Consider the following 27,271-nt stretch of genomic DNA (forward strand, 5'->3'; position numbering starts at 1 on the left):
GAGAAAGAACGCAGACCTCAGAACTGGTGCCAGAATCATAACAAGTGATTGTTAACAGAGGAGGTTTGTAAAGTTGCAAGTTCTCAACCCTGGCTGCACATTGGACACACTTATGAAGCTCCACCCTGAAAAACTCTAATCTGGGGTCAAGTCTGTGCATCTGTATTTTTTAAAGCCCCCAAGTGAGTCTCTAATGTGAAGACAGTTCACAAATACTGATGCGAAGGAGTAGGGTTAGAGGTTCAGAGACTACTATATAAAGTCCTTGAATGTCAGATTTCAAGGAATATGAAAGAGTCAGTCATGGAAACAGTGAGTGAAATGACAATCGTGGAGTTAATTATCTCCACATGACTAATACACTCAATGCAATTGCTGCACGCCTCCCTGATTTCCATTGCCTTGGAACTTGACCATGGTGAGTTTAGCTCATGTCCATGCCCACACACTACATACTTATGTGGATTTCATGTCCTTTTTAACCTCACCATAGTCTGAAACACATTTTCTTTTTACCAGAAACTCTTACCCAACGTTATATAAAAATGGCATTTTTAACAATAGTAAAAACACATTCCAGGAAAGGTCTAGGGTTCTTCTGGGTTACTTTGTCAGTCACTATGCTTTTCATCTTTCTCCCGCATGCCACCACATCCTGGGAGCACTGCAGAGTGGACATGAGCTGTCATACTGCTTGATTCACAGTTAGAAAGAGGGAATTGAAAAAAGATGTGTAACGAGAGAGTGTACTTTACCAGAATTAATGCCTTCAGTTATTATCCATGCTCCCGTTGTCTCCGCAGCTTTGACCAGACCCTGGCTGAAGATCTCTTTGAGTTTGGAGGGCATCTTGAAGTTCTGGATGCCCCCGTGGACAGAGATCACCAGCTTTGGCAATTCCATCTTCCACTCTTTCAACATCAAATGTAACAGGTGATCCAACTTTGTATCATAAGAAGTTCTAATATACTGGAAGATAAGCACATACACATGTGTATAAAATAGTGAGAAACACATGCCAGGTAATAATAAACACAAAGAAAGGCAATTAAAATAACCAAAACTTGAAAGGCAGGGTTTGAGATCTCTTCAAAAGTTCATCTTCACATAATGGAAATATTTACTCTTAAAGGAGCCCACACTCCCTTTCAGTTCCTTCTGGGAATTACAAGTCACAGTAGGAAGGCTTCCTCTTGTTTTCAAGGTTGGCCCACCAATGCTCTCAGAAGGTCTCAGGTGAGGCAGAAATACTTCAAAGTGGCAAAAATCGCTACTCCAGCAAACCCGCTTTAAAAAGTTTTTAGAATCATGGCTGGTGTTGCTAAGTGGTTAGAGCATCAGCCTGCACACCCAAGGGTCATGGGTTCAATCCCCAGCCCTGGTCAGGGCATGTGCGGAAGGCATCCAATCAATGTATCTCTCTCACATCGATGTTTCTCTCCCCCTGCCCCCCCCCCCCTCGCTCCCTCCTTCCCTTCCACTCTCTCTAAAAATCAAGGGAAAAAATATCCTCCGGTGAGGATTAACAACAACAACAAAAAAAAACACAATAAAGTTTTCAGAAATAAGTGAAACAGGATTCTTCATAAATGCTATGGCTTGTAATTTACTTGACTATTTCATATATTTGCATAATTTAAATTAAGATGCCCGAGCATGCACATTTATTTTTTTAAGTTGTTTTTTAACATATTTTTTTATTTATTTCAGAGAAGAATGGAGAGTGAGAGAGAGATAGAAACATCAATGATGAGAGAATCATTGATCGGCTGCCTCCTGCACGCCCCCTACTGGGGATTGAACCTGAAACCCGGGCATGTACCCTTGCCACTGCTCTATCCACTGAGCCAAACTAGCTAGGGCCACATTTAATTTCTTATAAATTTCACATTCTAACTATTTCCTTTATATATAATTATCCCAAAATAAATACTTTTTACAAAAGTGTCATATTTTTGATTAGCCAATGTAACTGAAAAAAAAGATGAGGAAGATCCAAACCAGTGAGTAGTAGCCCCAGAATCATTCTGCACTTTGCCCAAGGTTATAGTGTATGACTGGCTTTCTTTTTCCAGCAGAAGCAGCCACATATGGACCACTAAAATCATATTAAGACAAATTGCCTTCCTCAAGCATAAGCCAACAGCAAGAATAAGTCAGATTTACAGGAAGAAAGCGGGGCAATAAAAAAACATAAATTAGCCCGACTAGTGTGGCTCAGTGTTTGAACATCAACCTATGAACCAGGAGGTCACAGTTTGATTCCCTGTCAGGTCACATGCCGGGTTGTGGGTTCGATCCTTAGGTAGGGAGCATGCAGGAGGCAGCCAATTAATGATTCTCTCTCATCATTGATGTTTCTCTCTCTCTCTCTCCCCCTTCCCCTCTTAAATTAATAAAAATATATTTTTTAAAAAACATAAATTATAAAATTATACCAAAAATAATCACAGGTGGATATACGAATCAGAATTATCACATTATCCTCCAGAATGTGATAGCAATTTGAAACAATTTTCCATTTATCTTAGAAATTCATAAAGCATAATCCTATTATGTCATAATTAAAATATTATAATTTCTGAACATCGTGATGGTGCAGCCACCACAGAATGTGGGTCATAGGAAGAATCTAAGGACAACTAGGATTCAGTTTACAAGTGAGAAGACTGAATTGCCATGGCTTTCTTACATATTCAAGTAATAGGAAAAAGATACAAGTTGGCCTTCGTAAAATGATTTATGTTTCTCCCAATAACGAATAAGGGCAGAGAGGGCAGCTCTGGTTTAGTTCACCTTTTTTCTACCCCTACTTTCTCCCAGGTGACCCTCCCTTTCTACTATAAGTCCTAGAAGATATTTCTCCTTGAGATTTCAGGATAAACAACCTTGATTAACTAAATTATCAGCCACCAGAGTCTTTCTCCCCAAGGCCAACCAAAGACTGTGCTAAAGGTTAATGACTCTTTCCCCTCCTCCTCCTTGATAACTAACTCCTTCCCTAGGTTAGGTAGACTCAGCCTGGCCAAGATTCACCTCCAATCCTTTGTGGAATGTGGTGGTAGGGAGAAACAACTGGGAAGGCCAATGCGGTGGAGGGAGATGAAAACCCAGCTCTCCAAGCTTCCCTGCTGCTCACGGTAAACTTGAAGGGCAACTCTGGACTTAAATATAAAGAACAGACACTTCTCTTCTGGAGATCAAATAACACTCACTCAGCTGCCATAGGATGGAACAGGAGCCAAATGCTAAGTGTGAAATGTATTTGTGATCAGGGGGTCTGTCTAACCATATTTTCAGTTATCCCAAATGTACCTTGGCCTTTGCACAAGGTATTGCTTTTGCCTGGAGTGGTCTGACACATGAGCCTCACCACACACCAACTTCTACTCATCTTTCTGGTCTCAGTGTAGCTGTCCCTACTTTCAGATGACTTCCTTGCCACAGCCTCAGAAAAGCGGGAGTTAAACTTCTTATTCCCTCAAATAACCTGTATTCCCTTTGCGGAGCATCCCCACCCTCTGTGGTAATTGTGTATTTATTTCCTGTTTCCTTCACTAGACTGGGGTTCAGAACGGCCACCCCAAGATGTGCCTTCGTGGTATGCAGATTACTTTGAGCTAAAGGCAATTTTAGCTTCAGGCTCAAGAGAAACTTCAGCCCCTCCGTTTAACTGCTATCTATAGGGCAGGACAAACTTCTATTTACTAAATGTCTGTTCTTCTTATCACCCTGCAATGATCTGTTGAAGTCCCCAGATGCATTACCTCATCCCTAGCTCAGGACATCTTATATACCAAGATCACCCTTTCTACCTCTGAGGCTTTCCTGCTTGTGGGGCTCTGACTCTCTCACGTATGCAGGGTTCCCATACATAAGTATGTATTAAATTTGATTATTTTCTCTTATTGATTTGTCTCATATTTATTTGACTATTAGACCAGCCAGAGAACCTTGAAGGTAGAGGAAAGTTTGTTCCTCCTCAACAAAACCAATGTTAGTACATGGGACACATGCACATAGTAAAATATGTGCACCCAATAAATATTTGTCAAATAGATGAAAAAAAATTATATACAGTGAATTACATACATATTAAGCATCAGCTTCCAAAAAGGATTGGAGAGGAGAATGAAGGCAGTTTTCCTGCCAGCTAAAGAAAACGCACAAAGTTAAATGCAAGAGTGTTAATAACTGGAAATGTAGGTTACTATAGAACTATATGGTGAAACTATATTATGATTGCACTATGAAGAACTGTTGTTTCAAACCCATCAAACTGATGGTCACACTCCAGAATATAGCTGATTCTGAGCTTTCCTGATGTGAGCTCTCCACCCAGCTTTTCCCCTGGGGAAAACTGCCTCTAAATCAGCATGTGGTTAACAAGCTCAAGAGAAAACATATGGGAGATAGCTAACCTGTCAATACTATGCAAATCGCATGCAAATTTACCATATTAGGAACATGAGAAAAATTGGCCTAAAGAACCTAGTACTAGAATTCAGGGCAGAAAGAAATTCCCCCATTTTCTTCCTGAGAAGAGGCTCTCACGAGGACATAGCAGGCATGTCTAGCCACACGTTAGTAATAATTGCTAGGACCATGCTTCAGCTAATGCCTGCTGTTTGGTAGTAACTTTCTGCATTCCATAAGAGCAGCCCTTTGGCAACTGTCTCAAAAGCAATAAGCCATCTTCCACAGAGGGCATAAGCTTGCTGAGAGAGCTCAATCCAAAAAAGAGCTGGCCATACCACACTTGGGAAAGGAAGAATGCCTCTCAGACATAAAGGAAAAAGAAGGGTCAGTTCAAGAGGCTAATAACATGGATCTACTTTGCAATAAAACCTGGTCATCTGATCATCTACACTTGGTGATATAATTAGGAGATAAAATGTGGAAGTTATATCCTCTGTGAGAAACCAGTAATATAATGTGGGTTATGAACCAACCTTGGCATGGTGGATGTGCTCGCCATCCTGGAAATTAATAGTACCAAAGGTATCTGTAGGGCTTCTTGTTGTGTGTTTTTCAACAGACCATTGTTCTTTTTCACCACCACTGGCAGCTGACATGGTCCAGCTATAATCCATCCCAAGATGGTCTCCAATCAATCGCCCACAGTAACACCTTAAATTTGGGGTAAAAAAACATTTTAAAATAGAAAGAACACAATTTCAGAATAGAAAATAGATGTAATGTTTCTACATTTCTCTAATGCAATATATAGGTGACATATATTAATAATTTTTAAATGCCTCATTAAGATTTATATTGGATTTTTTCACGCTGGATAATCTTCTAAGTTTAGAACACCCTCAGTGGTTCAATTCCTTAGCTGCACATTACAATGATTCAGAGAATGCTTTAAAAAAATACTGAGCCCAAGCCAGTTTGGCTCAGTGGATAGAGCATCGTCGGCCTGCGGACTAAAGGATTGTGCGTTTAATTCCCGGTCAAGGCCATGGACCTCAGTTTCAGGCTCAGGACAGGAAGCAACCAACCCATCTATCTCTCTCACATTGATGTTTCTCTCTCCCTCCCTCCTTCTCTCTCTCTCTTTCCTCCTCTACCCCCCGCATGTGAGGATTAAAGATTAATAATAAAATAATTAAAAATAAAAATTAAAAATCTCCAATATGCATGGGCACAGAACTTCTTAAACCTACTTGGAAGGAGTGATAAAGGGTTCTGCAAGTTGACTCAATCGCCAATGGCCACTGATTTGATCAATCATGCCCATGTAATGAAGCATCCATAAAAAAACCAACAGGATGGGATCAGAGAGCTTTGAGTTGGTGGATACGTGCAGGTGCTGAGAGAGTAGCACACTTGGAGAGGACATGGAAGCTCTGTGCTCCTTCCCATGTAACTTGCCATATGCATCTCTTCCATCTGGTTGTTCATCTGTATTCTTTATAATATCCTTTATCATAAACTGGTAAACTTAAGTAAATGTTTCTAAGTTATATATGCTGCTCTAGTAAATTAACTGAACTGTGGGGAGGAGGGGCGGGGAGGGGGGTCATGGGAACTTCCAATCTATAGCCCAGCCATCAGAAGCACTAACAATTTAGACTTTCAATTGGCACCTGAAGTGGGGAGTAGGAGGCGGGGAGTAGTCTTGAGCTCTTAACCTGTGGGATCTGACACTTGGTGTTGGAAAAAACACACATCAGAATTAGTGTCAGACTTGGAGCCTGGTAGACACATACATCACTTACAAGTCATAAATTAAATACAGTGTTGTATGTGCACAAAGCATCTTCATTATCCAAATAAAATGCAAGATAATAAAATGAAAATGTAATGCTTTATAAGTACTTCAATTGGTAGAAGCTCTTATCAAGGGCCTTTAGCCATTTACATGTCTGGGTAATTCAAGTAACCTATTACATTCAAATAATCATTCACGCTCCTTCAAAAATATCTCATATTTCATTTTTAAAATTTTCCTTGGAAAGGAAAATGCACCAATAAAGCCCTTTCATTGAGTCCATTTAAGATGTGTGAAAACTATTCCAATGAATTTGAAACACAGTGCCTAAAAATGTAAAGAAATCTTATTTATTTGTCTTACCTGATTAAATTCTGGCAGACCTGGCATCCTGCAGTACATCTATATTAAAGAAATAATATCTGTTATAGTTTACTGACGTATTTGAGGACATATTTAATGCTTATACAGTAAATATCTGTTCTCTTCCATGGAACATCATCCATCAGCTGCCTCCTGCATGCCCCCCACTGGGGATCAAGTCCGCAACCTGGGTATGTGCCCTGAATGGTAATCAAACTAGCAACTTCTTGGTTCATGGGTCGATGCTCAGCCTCTGAACTGCACCAGCCAGGCTCAACAGTATTTTTGATACAAGGCTGGGAACCCACAAATAAGGAAAGCCAATTACATTCACTGTTCTATGCCATCCTATGTAATAAAGATGTAATATGCAAATGGTCGTTACGCCGTGAAAAGCATAACGACCAGATCACGGATCAGCAGGAGAGTGGGGCAGCAAGCTACAAGCTGGTGGCAGAGAGCTACAGGAAGGGGCAGGGCAGCAAGCTATGGGGGGGGGGGGGGGGCGAGAGGGAGCTACAGGAGGGCGGGGTAGCGATCTTCATGCGTAGGGCTACTCGTTTTATATAAGGGACTTGAGCATCCATGGATTGTGGTAGCCAAAGGGGTCCTAGAATCAATCTCCCTCAGACAGTGAGGGAAGTTAAGATTTAAGGGAGTCAAAAGTTATACATTTTGCCCTGGCCAGTATGGCTCATTTAGTTTGACATCATCCTAGGCACCAAAAGGTTGCCAGTTTGATTCCCATTCAGAGCATGCCTGGGTTTGGGCTCGTTTCTCTCTCTCTCTCTCTCTCTCTCTCTCTCTCTCTCTCCCCCCCTCACCCTTTCTCTCTAAAGATCAATAAAAATATATTTTTAAAAAGTTATACATTTAGACAGCACGGGTGATCAGTGCAAATAACCCCCACATTGTTCAAAGGTCAACTATACTGCTCTTCTATTTTCCTTTAGTAATTTATTTTTTCCAAGGACAATAACATGCTATCTTATTTCAAGGACCTAACCACACTGTGAGTTTTTTTGTAACCCATCCTGCCCCTATGTTTCACTAGCTGCTGTTTTGAATTTTGTTCTAGCAGTGTATCTTCCAAAGGGTTATCAAGAACTCTGAGTAGTCAAGCTCTAATCATTTTATTCTGCTGCCCATTATCTGCTCAAGCAAAAAGCCTATGGGAGGAAAATGGCGCTGAAATTAACTATTTGTATACTGTAATCTGAGCCACAGTGTCCTGAAATATCCCAGTTACTGTTCCCACAGACACTAGTGGAGGATAAAGAACATGCACAATAATTTGAATATTCAATATTCAGAAGTTGTAAATTTTTTAGCCAAACCCAATGGAATAGATGTAAACACAAGATATTTCCTGAAATCTATCCTCCCACTAAGAACAGGAGCATAAAAAATAAAACAGGAAAACCGGTTTGGCTCAGTGGATAGAGCGTCGGCTTGTGGACTGAAACGTCCCAGGTTCGATTCCGGTCAAGGGCATGTACCTTGGTTGCGGGCACATCCCTAGTGGGTGGCGTGCAGGAGGCAGCTGATCGATGTCTCTCTCTCATCGATGTTTCTGGCTTTCTATCCCTCTCCCTTCCTCTCTGTAAAAAATCAATAAAATATATTTTATAAAAAAATAAATAAATAAATAAAAAATAAAACAGGAAAATCTACCACAATATTAACAGTGGCTCTTCCAGGGTGATGTCATTAGGATGAATGTGTTTTTCTTTGTATTTCATTCAGTCATTAAACAGATGTTTTTCAGGAGCCTACTATCTGGCAGGCACTGTCAATAGGCCCTGGGATTGGAGTGAGGTACAAAATTGACAAGTTCCTGTTCTTATCAGATTTCTCTAGTAATCATGTACTATTTTTATAAAGACAAACAAACATTAATTAAGAATTAGTACTAACTTTATAGATCTTAACAAATCCTTTAAACAAATCATATCTCTTAAGTTTCCACAAATAGTCCTCCAAGTAGTGTTACTTTAAAAAGAAAAATGGAATTAAAAATTGTACCTGTGAGGGTCTTTGGAGCTGGGTATGATTTTGTTACATTCTCTCTTGTCAAACACACCTTCAATCCAGGATTTCTGGGACTGAACAGAGAGTGTCATTATTTTTATATTTCAATTAAGTGAGAAAGCAGTGTAACCATAGCAGTTCAGGTAGGCAAGATATATTTAGGTAGTGTGATTTCTAATTGAAATGGCAAGACCAGCCCCAAACATGCCAAGCATTTACTGGCTTCTATTACAGACAATATAGACACCAATGAGGCAAATGTGAACACAAAAATATTCACAAAGTTTACTGGTTCATAATCTCATCTTAGCGAAAGATCCCTAAATGGCAAAACTCTAGCAAGGGAGTAAAGATATAACTGATATGTTCCCTTAATTCTGCTATAAATCATTTTTAAATCTGACAGCATAATCCTACAGAGGGAATATCAAGCTCTCAAACTTCAAAATTCTCACTCATCAAGTCCTACAATGGCTAAGATTTCATAGGAAGCTGGCAAGAGCATCAGAGGAGAAATGCAACCTCAACAAGCTTCTGTTTAAAAAAAAAATCCAATATAACATGGGACCAGAGGATATTAAAAGGAGAATACACCCTCAGAAGAATAGAACTTAACTGAGAGACTGATTTCCTGTAAATGCCTGATTTACAGAAGACTGAGACTTATCTCCTGACCAGTGAACATCTGCTAAGAATCATTTCCCATCCTCAAGCTGAGAAGGCTAACCCATATTATGTAAAACTACTGTTTGGAATTCTCTGCTATTTTTTTTGATGGACTCTTATTCTAAAAATAATAATAACTTTGCTTTCTAGCCTACTTTAGCCTGCTTGAATAATGAGGGAGATAAACTTAGCTGTCTGACCTTGTAGGCCAGAGACTAGATACGCCCATACTCTCAATGCCATGCCAGGTGTATTTTTAATTGGATAAAACTGTGGTGTTTTCAAGGCCAGCAGCGAGATAACCACTAAGCACACATAGGGCTGGCTCTTTAATAAAAAGGGAAGTTCTGCTTGTAGCTTTGCTTAGAACTTGAATTCATTTTCTCTGAGCCCACCTGGGTGAATAAAGTGTGATTCCAAACTCTCCGAGCATTGCTTGATTTATTCCAGTTCTCTGTAACAAAGCCAATGAACTTACTGCTTGGACTCTGGGTGGACTTCCCCCTCATGGCACACCCTACCCACAAATACAGCCTGTCCCAAACCCTCAGTGAGCGTGCCTGTAGTTTGCTATAGCATGTGTTCCACAAATTGTAATCACTCTGCTATTCTCCAGTAAACTCACTTTCTGCTAGTGTGAGCTTGCCTCAGTTTACCTCTTTATTTAGGTTGGTAATTCATTACACAGTCTGTAAGCATGGCTTAACATTGGCTGTGTTGCTTCAGATTGCACAGCCTGTAACTGTCCCTAAATTCAAGTGGAACCCAACCAACTGATGAGCTTGGCCTTCTAATATGAAGATATTTTGGCTCTATATGGCATAAAAACGTGTGTGGATATAACTTTATGCAGTCAGTGAAAAATAACATCCAAACCTGTAGAAAAAAATTTATAAGAATGCATTTGAGCCAAAACTAACAACAATTGCCAGGAAGCAAGATATCAAATGCTCCCCAAAGTGAGAGTTGTGTAGTTGCCTTTATGCATTGGGAATTAAGGAAGGGAGGAAGGGAAGGAAGGAGGTCACTTGAAGATGGAAGAAAGCAAAGGAAGGATTGTGTTACAGGATAGTTAAGATTATGTGCTTTCTTGAGGGGTCTGGGGGAAAAAAGGGGATTACTCTGACATTTCAAAGGTGTTTTAACCTAGATGCACAAGAAAAATGAATAGGGCTTACTTAAGGCAAAGAGAAACTTTTTACTAAAAATGTTGTCTGAGGCATGTCTACCCACCATGACCTTCCCAGTTAGGAATTTATGATCAGACTAGAGGCCCGGTGCACCAAATTCGTGCACTGGGGGGGGGGGGGGGGAGGGGCAGTGTCCCTCAGCCCAACCTGCACCCTCTCCAATCTGGGACCCCTCAGGGGATGTCCGACTGCCTGTTTAAGCCCGATCCCCTAAACAGGCAGTCAGACATCCCTTTCACAATCCGGGACTGCTGGCTCCCAACTACTCCCCTGCCTGCCTGATCGCCCCTAACCGCTTCTGCCTGCCAGCCTGATTGCCCCCTAACCACTCCCGTGCCAGCCTGATCGAAACCTAACTGCTCCCCTGCCAGCCCAATCATCCCCAACTGCTCTCTCCTGACAACCCGGTCACCCCCAAATGCCCTCCCATGCATATTCCCTCTTTATTAGATAGGGTTTTTTTCTTTAACATATTGGACAGCCCTAACTGGTTTGGCTCAGTGGATGGAGCGTCGGCCTGCAGACTCAAGGGTCCCAGGTTCAATTCCGGTCAAGGGCATGTACCTTGTTTAGGGGCACATACCCAGTGGGGAGTGTGCCGGAGGCAGCTGATCAATGTTTCTCTCTCATAGATGTTTCTAGCTCTCTATCCCTTTCCCTTCCTCTCTGCAAAAAATCAATAAAATATATATTTTTTTAAAAAGAAACATTTAAGATTCCTCCATATCTGCCTGGCTGGTGTGACTCAGTGGTTGAGACCCCAGGCTGCCGCCGCTGGGAGGGGGATCGCACTGTGGGAGTGCACACCCTTCCCAGGCTGAGATCTCAGCCCATGCTGCCGCCTGGGAGTGAATTTGTTTTTGTTTTTTATAAAGGGTCAGGAGGGCCTCTGGGCAGCATTCTGCCAGGCCACTTACTCTGCTAGCTCTCAGTGGTAGCCCTCCCTAAGACTGGGGGACTCTGGCAGGGCTGAGAGGACTGGGCGTTGCCATCTTGTGGCTATGGGCACCGCCATTTGTCGCAGAGTGATGGTTAATTTGCATATTACTCTTTTATTAAATAGGATTACCCTGTGACATTACTTTCTGTCACTGGACTTGTCAGGTTTTTTGTTAGCTTTTTAAATATTTTTATTGATTTCAGAGAGGAATGGAGAGCGAGAGAGAGATGTAAACATCAATGACAAGAGGGAGTCCTTGATCAGCTGCCTCCTGCATGCCCCACACTGGGGATGAAACCCATAGCTGGGCATGTGCTCTGACTGGGAATCGAACCATGACCTCCTGGTTCATAGGTCGATGCTCAACCACTGAGCCATGCCAGGTGGGCAGGACTTATCAGTTTTATTACAAAGCCCCTTTTCTTGTCCACAATACATACATATGTATTACAGCAATGATGAAATGGCAGTGAGCATTCTAGACTCTAAAAGGGGGCTTTTTCTTTTTTTTAAATAAATCTTTATTGTTCAGATTATTACAGTTGTTCCTCTTTTTTCCCCCATAGCTCCCCTCCACACGGTTCCCACCCCACCCTCTGCCCTTACCCACCCCCCCCACTGTCCTCATCCATAGGTGTACAATTTTTGTCCAGTCTCTTCCCGCACCCCCCCACATCCCTTTCCCCCCAAGGATTGTCAGTCCACTCCCTTTCTATGCCCTGATTCTATTATATTCACCAGTTTATTCTGTTCATCAGATTTTTTATTCACTTGATTTTTAGATTCATTTGTTGATAGATATGTATTCGTTGTTCATAATTTTTATCTTTACCTTTTTTTCTTCCTCTTCTTAAAGAATACCTTTCAGCATTTCATATAATACTCGTTTGGTGGTGAAGAACTCCTTTAGCTTCTTTTCTTATCTGTGAAGCTCTTTATCTGCCCTTCAATTCTGAATGATAGCTTTGCTGGGTAAAGTAATCTTGGTTGTAGGGTCTTGCTATTCATCACTTTGAATATTTCTTGCCACTCCCGTCTGGCCTGCATAGTTTCTGTTGAGAAATCAGCTGACAATCGTATGGGTGCTCTCTTGTAGGTAATTAACTGTTTTTCTCTTGCTGCTTTTAAGATTCTCTCTTTGTCTTTTGCTCTTGGCATTTTAATTATGATGTGTCTTGGCGTGGTCCTCTTTGGATTCCTTTTGTTTGGGGTTCTCTGCGCTTCCTGGACTTGTAAGTCTATTTCTTTCACCAGGTGGGGGAAGTTTTGTGTCATTATTTCTTCAAATAGGTTTTCAGTATCTTGCTCTCTCTCTTCTTCTGGCACCCCCATAATTCGGATGTTGGTACACTTGCAGTTATTCCAGAGGCTCCTTACACTATCTTCATATTTTTGCTTTCTTTTTCTTTTCCGGTTGGGTGTTTTTTGCTTCTTTGTATTTCAAATCTTTGACTTGGCCACTCTGCGCACCTGCCTCCAGAGTCCCCCTTGCGATCCTCTAGTCTGCTGTTGGATCTCTGTATATTATTCTTTATTTCAGTCAGTGTATGCTTAATTTCTAGTTGGTCCTTTTTCATATCCTCGAGGGTCTCACTAAATTTATCAGCGTTTCTAGAAAATTCTTGAAAAACCTTATAACCGTGGTTTTGAACTTTATATCCAGTAGTTTGCTTTCCTCCATTTCTTTCATTTGTGACCTGTTTCTTTGTCTCCGCATTTTGGCTGCTTCCCTGTGTTGATAGAGTGGCTTTGTTTGCTAGGTGTCCTATAGGGCCCAGTGGCTCAGCATCCCCAGTTACCTGAGGTGGACACTCTTGGTGCACCCCTTTGTGTGCTGTGTGCACAGTCTTGTTGTAGTTAAGCCTTGATTGTTGTTGGTATCACTGGGAGGAATTGACCTCCAGACCAATTGGCTGTGAGGATCAGCTGTATCTACACTGGGAGAACTTCTGTGCTGGAGACACCCTTATGAGGCAAGACTTGCTTCAGTGGGGCTTTGGTGCTCACTGAGTCTGCCCCCTGAGTGTGTCCCTTATGGATCTGAGAAGTTGTAATCTGGATGGTCCTACTATGACCCCTGGGTACACTGGCTCTTGGATCTCCAAGGAGGTGCTAATTTAGCCTCTGCCTGAGGCCACCCAGCAGTAGTTACGGAGAGATCTGCAGATTCCTCTTCTTTGTTTGGGGTTTGGAGGTGCCCATATGAGGCCCAGCTATGAAGCAATGCAAGCTGCTGTGGGGCCTTGGGCCTTCTTTTAGATGTTCTGGGTCTCTCTGACTCAGCTGCAGTTTGTTAGGTAATTTTAGATTTCAAAGGACCAGGCCATTCATATGCAAAAACCTACGTGCACAGCTTGGGTGGGGTGGGGTCTCAGGGTGGAGCAAACTGCAATGGCTGACCATCGGCCCTGCCCTAAGAGGCCCCTGGGTTTCAATGTCCCTTGGTAATCGCTGCAAGCACCTCTGAGAAAAAGCCGCCCTCAAGTTCCGCCCGATGCCAGACAGTCCAGTTTCTCCCCGTATGAGTCTGAGTCCTCAGAGTCTCGCCCAGAACTGGAGTTCAGAACAGTCAGGAGCTTGTGTCTTCCTGCAGGTTGAAAAAGACAGCTGCATACTCAGTTGCCAGCCCTTTCCGCGTGTGTGCACCTCCGTACCTCTGCACTTTACTTCTGCAGTTCCTCTGAGTCTCAGTGTGCTTTTCTCTTTCCTTCTAGTTGTAGAATTTCCACTCAGCCAGCCTTCCTGTGGGTCTGGATGATGTCCGTTTTGTCTTTTAGTTGTAGTTTTGAAATAGTTGTGCGAGGCAGCAGTTTAGGTGTTTACCTATGCCGCCATCTTGGTTTCTCCCTAAAAGGGGGCTTTTTCAAATCCTACATTAGTGCAGTCCCCACCCCACTCTTACACCTCCTCTCATCCTACAATTGAAGGAAATGCACTGGGCCAGAAAACGTGTTACAAATCCAGCTGTGAAACCTCATTATTACACCATCCATAGTTTCCAAGATGATTATGAAGGAGCTCAAGACATGCCACCCTGAAATATGCTGCTTGGGCATACTGTTTATTCTCAGCTGTAGGTACTGGAAAACCAGCAAATGCAGAGAGGCTTTCTCTGAACTCCCCTTACCCACCTAAAGACAGATCCTTCAAAAGGAACTCAACTGTCATAAAGTTTCTCTCGGGGAGCTTCAGCAACCATCCCTACCCTAGAAATGTGCCACAGGGGAGTTAGTATGACCTCAAATAGCTCTTCATTCTGAATTTCTAAGTATTTGAATTCATTCAACAAATATTTTGGGATACTACGCTGCACACTGGGAATCCTATCCAATAAAGAGGGAATATGCTAATTGACCCTCACACCGTTGCAAGATGGCAGTGCCCACAGCCAATAAGGAGGGAACATGCTAATTGCTGCCCTGCCCTCAAAGATGGCAGTGCCCACAGCCAATAAGGCGGGAATATGCTAATTGACTGCCCCGCCCTCAAAGATGGTGGCCCCCACAGCCACAAGGTGGCGGTGCCCAGTCCCCTCAGCCCCACCGGGGTGGCAGATGCACAGCAAGACCAGGCCCACCCCCAGGTGGGTCCGGCCACTCTGCGCACCTGCCTCCAGAGTCCCCCAGTCCCCTAGCCGCCCAGGGCCAGCCCAAGGCGCAGGCAAGCCTCAGATGTCGGCTGCCCAGCTGCCCAGGGCCACCCGAGGCTTAGGTGACCAGGGCCGGCCCAAGGCACAGGCAAGCTTCAGATGGCGGCTGCCCAGCCGCCCAGGGCCTCCGGAGGTTCAGGTAACCAGGGCCGGCCGAGGCTTGTGCTGCTGGCAGTGGCAGCAGCAGAGCTATGATGGGGCGTCACCTTTCCCTGATTGCCGGGTCGCCTCCCGCCCCTGAGGGCTCCCAGACTGTGAGAGGGGACAGGCCAGGCTAAGGAACCCCCACCCCCATCCAGTGCATGAATTTTCATGCACCGGGCCTCTAGTTCTAGAATAAATAAGACAAACTCTGAAGAAATATAGAATAAGGAGAAAGCAGATAATAAATGAATCACTAAGCTTCATGTGTACCAATAAAGTATTAAAAACAGCTCCAAAAAGGGTCCCTAATTTATGGGCTACAGACAAAAAGGGATTCTAAGGAAAGTAACCTTCCAGGTGATCTGATCTGATCATGGTGGGTAATCACTCCCTAGACATATAACTTTTTTAGTACAAGGTTTGTCTTTGCTTCAAGCCAGCCCTGTCCATTGTTCTTGTGCATCTAGGTAACACACCTTTGAAATGCCAGAGTAATCCTCTCTTTACAAACCCTCTAGAAAGAAGCAACCACCCTCAAAAGAGCACGTAATCTTGTTAACTATCCTGTAATCCCAAGAATGACAGTTTTTCCATTTCCTTTATGCATTTGAAATTCAGGAGGGAACTAAAGAACATTACTTGAGGGGGAAGAAAGCGAGGCAGTATTGGATTACATGAGAGTTAACAAGATTATGAGATCTTGCTTCCTGGCAATTGTCATCACTTTGGGCTCAAATAAGCTCTTACAAAAGTTCTTTACAGGTCTGTAGGTTTTCATAAAGGCCAGATATACATCTGGACTCATACTAATAAATTTTTCCCACATGAAGTCAAGGATCCACACACTACCGGCTGGCCCTAGGCAGACCCATTCAGGGCCAGGTCCCCTTTCCAGTTACAATAGGGCTGTTGAAAGCATAGATAAATTAAAGGCTTTGCATTCTCTCTGGGACTTACTAAGACTCAATAAAATTTAACTTACCATTGGTAATAGGAAAGGTAAAATTAGCTTTTGGTTGGTGGCCTGGGATCTTAACTTTGATGTTGTTTTTTGTTTGTTTGTTTATTGATTTCAGAGAGGGAGAGAGAGAATCATTTATCTGCTGCCTCTTGCACGCCCCACACTGGGGATTGAGCCTGCAACCCAGGCATGTGTCCTAACTGGGAGTCGCACTGTGACCTCCTAGTTTATAGGTCTTTGCTCAACCACTGAGCCATGCCAGCCGGGCTAACTTTGCAGGCTAACTTTGATGTTTTTAATTTTCATAGAAAAGTACTTCCTGACCTCCAAACTTTCCACCGAGGGCCTCTCATACTTAAAATGGCTTTTACGGGTCTACTTTCCCCCACTAGGCTCTAGTTTCCACAGGCCCAGTCCTTTCTGTTGCCCCAGGGCCCAACCCAATGATTGCTGAATGAGCAACAAAATGAACACACTTAAAATAGAACCTCAGCACTCCTTCTATACAATCTCCCTCCAAAGGTATAAACAGGAAACCTGTGTGATTAACAAGAACTTGGAAACTTTCCTCCTACAACTCCCTTATCTCAATAGTACAATCTATGGAGGACAAATAGCCAACATGCTGTCTTCTACCAGAGGAGCAGTAGACTGTCAAGGTGGTGGTAGTTGACAGTGGAGATTATGCCATTTCTGCAACTGTAGTGGCAATCTTTATTGACTGGGTGTGTGTTCTTATACACAGGGAGGTTTTGTTTTTTCATTGTTGTTATTTGGGAGAGGAAAAGGCAGGGGACAAAGACGGGAAATAGTGTTGGTCTCAAGCTGAGTGTTAGTCATAATTATGCCTCAACCTAAAACATAATAAATTTTAAATCCAATTGCAGGTCTGAGGCCAGGGTGGGAATTGCAAAGACATGTCCAAAGACTAATCCTCTAGCAGTACCCACATGAACTATTCCTTCAACTGAAAATATTCCTGCATTGGAGCTTTTTAGGGTGTCCAGATTTCAGATGATTTTTTTCTCAGAGGAATCTCTGTTCCAATTTTATGTCCTCCATACAATTTTCTCAGTGAAGCACAGCAGAAAGAACATTGCAACAAGATTTTACTTAAAATCTGATGGTGGCACAAACCACGTTTGATGTAGACAAATTCAAAGTCTTTGCTAAAAGCATAAGAAAGAACTAGAAAAGGAAACGTGAAAAGAAAAAAAAGATATTTTTAAATGTTTTTATTGATTTGAGAAAGAGAGGAAGGGAGAGGGAGAGAGATAGAAACATCAATGAGAGGGAAACATTGACCACATATTAGTATATAAAACAAGTCTCTACAAGTTCAAGAAGATTAAAATTGTATCAAGCATCTTCTCAGATCACAACGGAATGAAAGTAGAAATCAACTACAATGAAAACACTCAAAAACATTCAAACACATGGAGGCTAAATTAAACAATGAATGGGTTACCAATGAGATAAAGATATCAAAAACTTCCTGGAAACAAATGAAAATGAACACATAACCCAAAATCTTCTTTTTTTTTTTAATTAACCCAAAATCTTTGGGACACAACAAAAGGAAGTTCATAGCACTACAGGCCTAACTCAAAAAACAAGAAAATTTTATAATAAACTATTTAAAGAATTAGAAAGAGAACAAGAAAAGCCCAAGTAGAAGGAAGGAGAAATAAATGCCATAGAGACTAAAAAAAATAATACAAAAGATCAATGAAACCAAGACCTGGTTCTTTAAACAGATAAATAAGATTGATGACTATTAGAGTCAACAAGAAACAAAGAGAGGACCCAAATAAATAAAATCAGAAATGAAAGCAGTGAAGTAACAACTAACACCACCACAGAAATACAAAGGATTGTTAAAAAAAAAAAAATACTCTTAAAAACTATATGCCAACAAGCTGGACAATGCAGATGAAATGGACAAATTCCTATAAAAACACAAATGCTTAGGGACTTAAAATACTGCTGGGAGGAAAATCCACTTTTCTAATATTATAAGATTTAACTTACAAAAAGCTCTTGGCTGGCCCAGCTGGCGAGGCTCAATGGTTGAGCTGATAAACCTATGAACCAGGAGGTCACAGTTTGATTCCAGTCAGGGTATATGCCCAGGTTACAGGCTTGATCCCCAGTGTGGGTCCTGCAAGAGGCAGCCGATCAATGATTCTCTCTCATCATTGATGTTTCTGTGTCTCTCTCCCTCTCCCTTCCTCTGTGAAATCAATAAAAATATATTTTAAAAAATAGCTCTTGGCTCTTTGAAAGATCAATGGAGGGTATTTATAGTCTCCAGAAAGAAGAGAGATGTTTTCACAAAGATCAAACTGTTCCACTATAAGATAATAACCTGGTCCATTTTGTAAAATAATAGGAATAGCAGATATCTGTCAGTTTGGGCTGCTCTAACAGAATATCATACATTGGGTGGTTTATACAAAAACAAAAACAAAACACACACACACACACACACACACACACACATATTTATTTCTCAGTTCTGGAAACTGAAAATCCAAGATCAATCAGAATGCCCTCTTCTTCAAGTTCTGGTGAGAGCCCCCTTCCTGGTTTACAATGGCCACCTTCTCCCTGTATCTTCACATGGCAGACAGAGAGATCCTCTCTCTTATATCTCATCTTATAAAGGCACTAATCCCATTCATGAGAGCTCGCCCCTCAAGACCTAATCACCTACCATAGGCTCCACCTCCAAATACCATCACATTGCAGATTAGGGCTTCAACACATGGAAATGAAAGACACATTCAGTCCACCACTGCAGCAGGTTAACAATTTACTCAGCACATTCTATACACCCACCTAGGCAATACAAAGGCTTTGTTTATATTAATTCTGCCTCGGTGGGAAGTGGGGGCAGTTATTATCCCCTTTTTACCAATGAGGACACTGAGTCAGAGAGGTTGAGTAATTTGCCCAAGAACATAATAATTCATACAAGTGACACTAGAGCCCTTGCCAGTGTGGCTCAGTTGGTTGAGCATCGTCCTGTGCACTGAAAGGTCGCCAGTTCCATTCCCAGTCAGGACACATGCCTGTTGCAGGTTTAGTCACTGGTCATGGCACATACAAAAGGCAACCGATCGATTTTTCTCTTTCAGTCATGTTTCTCTTTCTCTCTCCACCCTCTCCCTTCTTCTCTCTCTAAAATAAATAAAAACATCCCTGGTCAGTTTCACACTCAGTGGTTAGACTGTTGGCCCGCTGACCAAAGGGTCACAAGTTCCATTCCGGATTCAGGGCACATACCTCATTGCAGGTCCTCCAGCCCTGGTAGGGGGAACCTTCCGAGGCAACCAATCAATGTGTCTCTCTCACATCAATGTTTCTCTCTCTCCCCTTCCTTCCTCTCTTCCACTCTTTCTCTAGAAATCAGTGGTAAAAATCTCCTCAAGTGAGGATTAAAAAAATAAATAAAAACTTTTTTTAAGTGACACTAGGATTCAAACACCATCACTTACTTGCAGAACTTGCACCTATACCAATCCCTAAAAATGTGTAGTGTTTTAGAGTTTACAAAAATCACTTTCCTGAACATCTGATCTCCACACAAATCCCATGAGGTCTTCAGTAGGTAATAACAAGTAATATCTAGCATATGAAATGTTCAGAAAAATCCCCACTGTACAGCATGCCCTCTGTGGGTATCCTCAGACCCATAGAGTGACAGCAAGAGGGTCATGAACCCCTACATACTGTATAACAAGTTTTGTGTGGGTGTGAAGATGTGTATTTCTCAGGAGAAAATCTCAAGAGCTGGATCATAAATCATTGCTGCACAAAGGATCTGAATACAACTTATGTAAAGAAGATACACAAATGGCCAGTGAACACATGCAAAAGCTCTCAACATCAGCAGTCATTAAGGAAATTCAAATCCAAACCACAATAAGATACCTCCTCACGGCTATAGTAAAAAATTCAGACAATACAAAGTGTTGACAAGGGTGGGAAGAAATTGGAATTCTCAGATTGCTGGTAAGAATGCAGAGTGGTGCAACGGCTTTGGAAAAACAGTCTGACAGGTCCTCAAAAAGTTAAACATAGAATTACCATGTGATCCAATTTTCTTCTAGGTATCTGCCCATAAGAAATGAAACCACATATCCACACAAAAACTTGTACACCAATGTTCATAGCATCATTATACATAATGGCCAAAAAGCAGAAACAACCTAAATATCCATCAAATGTGGGATAAACAAATAAAAGTGTGTTGTATTCATATAATGGAATATTAAATAAAAATAAAATAGTCATGCATGCTACAACATAGAAGAGCCTTGAAAAAGTTAAGTAAAAGAAGCTAATTACATAGAAAAACATATTGTTTGAGTCCATTTATATACAATTCCCAAAATAGGCAAATCTATAGAGGCAGAAAGTGGATCAGTGCTTGCCTAGGGCTGGTGGGGATAGAGACTGGGACAGACATCTGACGGGTATGAGGTTTCTTTTGGGGATGATGAATGTACAACTCTGTGAATATACTAAAGCCACTAACTTGCACACATTAAATGAGTGAATTATATGATGTATGAATTATATCTCAAGAAAGATCAATAAAAAAGTCAAAGGGGGAGTGGAACAGACAAAATGTGGGAAAAACCAACCCATAGTGGAAAACAAAAGACACATATATTTCTGTTCACAAGCAGAAAGCAGTTTTGTTCAACTCATAAAATATGTTTAAAAATATTTGGAAGCACCTAGCCAGTGTGGCCCGGTGGTTGAAAACATCGACCTATGAACCAGGGGTTCAATTCCGGTCAGGACACATGCCCTGGTTTCAGCCTGATCCCCAGTAGGGGGTGGGCAGAAGGCAGCCAATCAATGATTCTCTCTCATCATTGATGTTTCTATTTCTCTCTCCCTCTCCCTTCCTCTCTGAAACCAATTAAAATATATACTTTTAAAAATCTCTTGAAGCAACTAGTAAAATGTAAAGACCAAGAGGTTTCACATTCAGGAAAGAATCTGTACATTTGCATTTCCTTTAACAAGGAAAGAAAAAAGAAAAAAAAAGGCAATCCTAGGTTTGTATTCCAACTTGGGACCAGTCTGCTGGGGCCAGGTGGACAGCCATTTATCGACATAGCTTGCACACTCACTAGCTCACCTTAGTCCCCACCCGGCAAGCTCTCCACTCTAGTTTGTTTTTCAGCCCCTGAGCTATTGCTTTCATTAGATTTTCAAAGGAATCTCTGACTCAACACATGTACAGCTCTCAGAAAGAGGTGGCCAGTAAATGGTGGCCATTTGCTTAATAGATAAGGAAACTAAGGTAATCTACTTGAGTCCAAGAGGCATGTAGTCGGCAGTAAAACTACCTTTTCTGACTTTTGGCTTCATTCATTACTCTTCCACCACCCTGCTAATATTTCTAGACAGTCTATAATTACTATATTCTGTTCCTTTTATGGTTGCAACTGAGGGAAATCAATGAGAGAGTTAAAAACATGTTTGGCAGCCCTGACCAGTGTGGCTCAGTTAGTTGGAGCAACATTGCATACACCAAAAGGTTGCGGGTTCGATTCCCGGTCAGGGCACATACCTAAGCTTCAGGTTTGGTCCCTGATCAGGGTACATACTGGAGGCAATCGAAAAACAGAGGATGGTGGCCCTCACTGGTTTGGCTCAGTGGATAAAGCCCCGGCCTGGGAACTGAAGAGCCCAGGGTTCGATTCCGGTCAAGGGCACATGCCTGGGTTGCAGGTTCAATCCCCAGTAGGGGATGTGCAGGAGGCAGCCGATCAATGATTCTCTCATCATTGATGTTTCTATCTCTCCCTCTCCTTTTCTCGCTGAAATCAATAAAAATATACTTTGAAAAAAAAGAAAAGAAAGAAAGGCAGAGGAGGGTAGGTGAGTGGGAAGAGATCAACCAAAGAACTTGCGTGCATATGCATAACCCATGGACAATGACAATAGGGTAGTGAAGGCCTGGGGCAGGGGGCGGCTAGAAGAGGTCAATGGGGGAAAAAGGGCAGCATATGTAATACTTTCAACAATGAAGATTTTTTAAAAAATAGAAAGATGTTTCTCTCTTTCTCTCTCTCTCTCTCCCTCTCCCCCCCCCCTTCACTCCCTCCCTCCCTTCCACCCTCCTTTCCCCTCTCTCCAAAATCAATAAACAGGTCCTCAGGTGAGGATTTAAAAAAAAAGAGCATGCTAGGCATTCCAAAAAGGCATGTGATTTTCAGAATCTATGATCTTCTAAACACAAGCAACGTTTTGCTTAAACCTAATAAGTCCCTTTGTTAGGGTGAGCAACTTGAGTGGGACCTCTTGGCTCATATTCCAAGACACCCTGATGCTAGGAAAATAAAGAGAAGGTTAAACTTGCACCCAAAGCAGGAGGGCAAATCCTAAGAGTATGTTTTCTCCAAGGTCACCCAGCAGACCTGGTACTTTGCACACATTTCTGACAGGCAGGATGTTTCCTCCCCTGGACGAGGTGGTTTTTTTCAAGTCAAAAATGATCTTTTGTAAGAAGCTCCAATTCCACAATCAGTAAAGTGAGGAGAGAAGTTTGGTTGCCCACAGTCATCCACCCCATTGGGCTTTGAGTCTCCCTGAGAGAAAATTCTGTATAACAACCACATATAGTTTAGGAAGAGGTGGGGGGGGGGGGAAGAACCAAGAAATTCACCAAGCTGATCTCTCCAGTCAAAACACACAGCACAGTTGCAATCTGGGATACGTAACCCTTATCTGGTCCAGGACCATTTCGGGATCCAGAGCCAGCATGCGGAGCAAATGCCAGCAAGAAAAACGGAGAAAGCACCTGTCTGTGCTACCGAATAAATGACTTCATTTCCAATCATAATGGACAGGGATGCTCTTGAAGAGACACGTGCTTCCAAACCCTGAGAAAGAATGCAATCTCTGAGGCAAACACAATGACCACTCTCACTGCTCCACATGCATGTCACTCAGAAATAGTCACTCCAAAATAGTCATGGAGTTTATCTGTAAACAACAGAGATATGGAAATACCAACACTCATGAAGAGAAAGGACAAACAGCATCGAGCTGCCCCCAACAACGGGACCCACTCAATGTTCTGGTGCCAAGTCCATCAGAAGAAAGTTTCCAGGGCAGTCCACTGCTACCCCACTACACAACCCCAAAGTCATGGATCCCAGGCAAAAGCTGAGCCCAGCTGAAAGCAGTAGGCTCAATCACTGTGTTCAGAGTATAGGACAAATCACATTATGGATTTTGTGTGAAAAAATCTCCCTTTTTTCCTTACTTGTGGTAAAATACACATAATGCAGAATTCACCCTCTTAACCAGTTTTAAGAGTACAGTTTGGTACATATCTTTAACAAAGTTCTCCTCGGCTTCATTTTCCTCCCCTCCTGTAAACCAGTGGAGGTGGGGTGGGGTGATATGTAAACCTCATAGGATTATTGCCAGGATGAAATAACAGTCACAAACTCTCGCAACCTGCTAAATATGTCAGGCATTCTCTTAAGTACATTGCACATATAGCATCTCATTTAATGTTCAAATTACAACTATGAGCCCATTTTCCAGATGAGGAAGCCAAAGCACTGAGGTTAAGTAACTTGCCCAAGATCATAGCTAGTGGTGGAAAAACGAATTCAGGTGATCTGGCTCCAAAGAAAGTGCCCTTAACAACCAGACTCTGCCGAACGGCGCACAGGTTTGCTAAGCACTTTGGAATATGCCTAAAATACAATGCGCTCAATAAATAGTACATGCACATACCGTGGGCCAGTCCAGACAAAATATGTAAAGTGATAGCCAGGATGAGGTCTGACCGCGTTATCGGAGACCAAGGCCTGCCTGACCAGGGTCTCCACTCCTCTCCCTAACTCCCGAAGCTCGCTTCTTTCCTCCGCGCCCCCAGCTGCAGGGGTCGCCCTCCCTTTCCCAGCCCCCGGAACTAACTGTCGCGCTTGGCGCCAGCTGCGGAGAGAAACCCGCGCGCGGAACCTGAGGCTGCGAGTTCCCGGCGGCGCCAGGTAGGGGACCGAGCGGCGGCGGGGAGGGCGGTGTTTACCTGGCCCTGCGCTCTCATGGCTGCGGGACTCCGGCGCCGGGACGCTCAGCTCCTCGGCCGCTCTGAACCGCGCCTTCCCTGCTCCCCGCTCCTGGCTCGGCACGTTCGGCCTCCTCTGCCGCCAGCCGGAGAGGAGAGGAACCGGGGTCTTGTCCGCGCCGCCTGAGCTGAACCCCCGGCCCCGTTAGGTTTCCGTCGGACCCGGCTCCGCGCGAGCCCCATTCCCGCTCCTGGGACGGGGGCTGCGGGACGCGCCCCTGAGTACATGCCCCACCGGGGTTGCCGGAAACCCCAGATAGGATCGTCAGCTTCGGGTGCCGACCCGAGGGCTAGCAAGGGCATTTCGTAAGTCCCAGCTATTCCAGATCCCAGGTCGATAGCAGTGCGTCTGACCCAGCCCCCAGGCTCCCGCGCTCAGAGCCGGTGAATCGCCCAAGGCCCTCGGCGTCGCCGGCGCCCCCAATCCCGCGTACCTGGAAGCGCCCCGCAGCAGGTCGAGCTCTCATCCTGACTGGCGGCCACCTCTACCCAAGCCCGAGCTCTCAGGGTTTGCGACTTGTGGAGTCAGACCTGGGCTCCACCTCCACGCGCTGCCTTCTCAGCTCCGTACTTTAGTCACAGTACCTTGTGGTCTCAGTCACCTCTTGTGGAGAGGAGGTGATTCCGACCTTATCTAACGCAAAGGAATATCGCGTGGGTCGAATGGGACGTTGACTCTCACCCCATATTTATCTTACGGTATCGCATTGTGCTTGCTGAGTCCGTGGTGAGGGAGGACCGAGGGGATGCAGCCACACAGCTGGACGACCTCGGAGGTGACTGGTTGTGGAAAGTGGCCTCTGGGCCTGAGTTCTTATCTCTGCGCTGGGATGATGACGAACAAGCTCACCTTCCTCGGGTTATACTGAACAAAGGAAATCTATAAGGTACCATGCAAATGCTTTCCTGATTTCTGTTATTTTTGTGGGTTCCTCTGGCTAGGTAATCTTTTGTTTGTTTGTTTTTTGTTATCCTAACACGAGGATATTATTTCCATTGCTTTTCAGACAGAGTGGAAGGGGAAAGAGAGAGAAACATGGTTGTGAGAGAGACACACTAACTCCTTGCCTCCCACAGGAGCCCTTGACTCCGAATTGAACCTGGACACTTCTGAGGGCGGGGCCAACGATCTAACCACTGAGTCACACCGGCTAGGTAGTCAGTGACTGTGGATGGGTCCCACCCAGTATGTTGGCAGAAGTGACACTCACTATTACAAGTGTAATTAACAATGCTAGCCATTCTTCCCTGATAATTGACTTCAAATTAGGGTCACCTACCCATGCAGTCTATTCTACATATCTGCCCCGTGAGCTCACATTTATTTGCAGACACAGTTAACAGGCCCCCCAAGCCCCCATTTCTCAATGTGGTTTTAATGAACATTTCTTCATTGGAAAACTTGAACATCTCATGTGTGTACTAACATTTTGTTGTTGGTTTTTTTTCTGTTAACATTTAATCTCGTTTCCTCTCTGGACTTGCAGTTAAAGGGTTTAGAAAACCCCCTAAGGCAAGTAAGCACCTCTCGATTGGTGTTCACCTCTGTACATCATCCCTGTTATGTTAGGTCTCTCACAGCGCTGGAGACTGGGAGCTCTCAGAAATCTGCAGACCCACCAAGAAGACCAAACATTTGGAACAAGTGTCTTGGTGCGCTGTGACTGCCATCTCCTACTTGAATCTTTTTGGTAAATTTACATGTTAGGACGGTCATTCATTCTTTTCAAATCAAGCTTAAAGGACAGAGTTTAAAATAATAGGACAATCCCAGGGCTTAAAGCATCTGATGCGTTAGTTTACAAGATGCCTTTGATTCCCCAGCTGTATCAAAAACACCTGAGGCGTTTGTTGGAAGTGCTGATTCCCAGGCCCCACCCAGACCATCTGGACTGGAATTTCTAGGTGGGACCCAGAAATCTATATTTTTCACAATCTCATCAATTAATTTAAAAGCTTGTCTTTAAAAGTCTCTGGCCATAAATATACCTATGCCCAGAGGCTAGCTATGAAATTTAAATTTTAGAATGTTCATTAGTAGTCCAGTGTGATTTGATTCAGACCAACAAATATTTCCTGAACACAGACTGTCTGTCAAGTATCCTGCTGGGTGCTGGGAAAACAAAGATGAATAAGACATTGTCCAGCCTGTAAGGAGTTCAAGTTTGTAGGAGGTGGAACAATAAAAAATGAAACCGTACCTGAGACACCATTGGTAACGCTCCTCGACATAAACAGTGCTTTATTTTTCATTGGTTGCCCTCCCTAGCCCTTCCTTCCTCTTTCCATTCTTTTCTCCTGTTTTCTTTGTCAGAACTCCTTAGTTTGCCCTGGATATTGTAAATGTTTTGTTTCTGATCTAATATAGTTTTAAAATACTGCTCCAACTGTTAAAGTTAATCTGATGATTTCAAAATGGAGAGGAACAGCTGATTTTTCAGTGGACAAAAAAAAATGGGCATAACAGAAGAATTTTTTTTAATTTGTAAAGATCTTGAGTCCCAGTAATTGGAGGCTACTAAGGGGTAGTTTCTAATACATGCATTCTTCTCCTGAAGAAAATTGTTTCAAGCTTGGATTTGGTTTTGGTTGTTTTCTTTATTTGGGCAGGGGTAAGGGTTGTTGGGCTTTTGCACAGAAATACTTCCAAACTTCTCTGGATAGCCCAGAGAAAAAAAATGAGAAATACTAGTCAATAGCTCTATTTTATTTTTCTACCAAGAAGAAAGGGCACCATGGGAAACTTCTTGCCCAATCCATCAGGGTATTTTATCATCTCTGGTTCACGGTCCTAACTTTGAGGGGTAACCACTTCCTTTCAGCAGCATAAAGAAAACAAAATAAAGGTGTTAGTATTCTGAAGTCAGGTCTTATAACAGAGAATTATCAATTAATGTGCTAAACAAGAGCCAGTCTAGCCCTGGCCGCTGTGCTCAGTCAGTTGGAGTGTCCTCTACACCAAAAGGTGGTGGGTTCAATTCCCAGTCGGGGCGCATGCGG

At 43.0% G+C, this 27,271-nt stretch overlaps 1 protein-coding gene across 1 annotated transcript in view; it reads right to left on the bottom strand.

Moving 5' to 3' along the window:
• The window catches only part of TRPM6 (transient receptor potential cation channel subfamily M member 6), a gene marked incomplete at its 5' end in the record, with an annotated part of 118,948 nt that extends 94,210 nt beyond the window's left edge, over window positions 1–24,738 (bottom strand). The window contains 5 exons of the mRNA XM_080668407.1: window positions 756–969; window positions 4,953–5,130; window positions 6,581–6,619; window positions 8,606–8,685; window positions 24,706–24,738. Of these exons, the coding sequence (XP_080524533.1) occupies window positions 756–969; window positions 4,953–5,130; window positions 6,581–6,619; window positions 8,606–8,685; window positions 24,706–24,738 (544 nt within the window). The remainder of the gene's footprint in view (window positions 1–755; window positions 970–4,952; window positions 5,131–6,580; window positions 6,620–8,605; window positions 8,686–24,705) is intronic.
• Window positions 24,739–27,271: the final 2,533 nt, after the last annotated feature.

This window comes from Plecotus auritus (genome assembly GCF_963455305.1).
Source record: "Plecotus auritus genome assembly, chromosome: 5".
NCBI lineage: Eukaryota > Metazoa > Chordata > Mammalia > Chiroptera > Vespertilionidae > Plecotus > Plecotus auritus.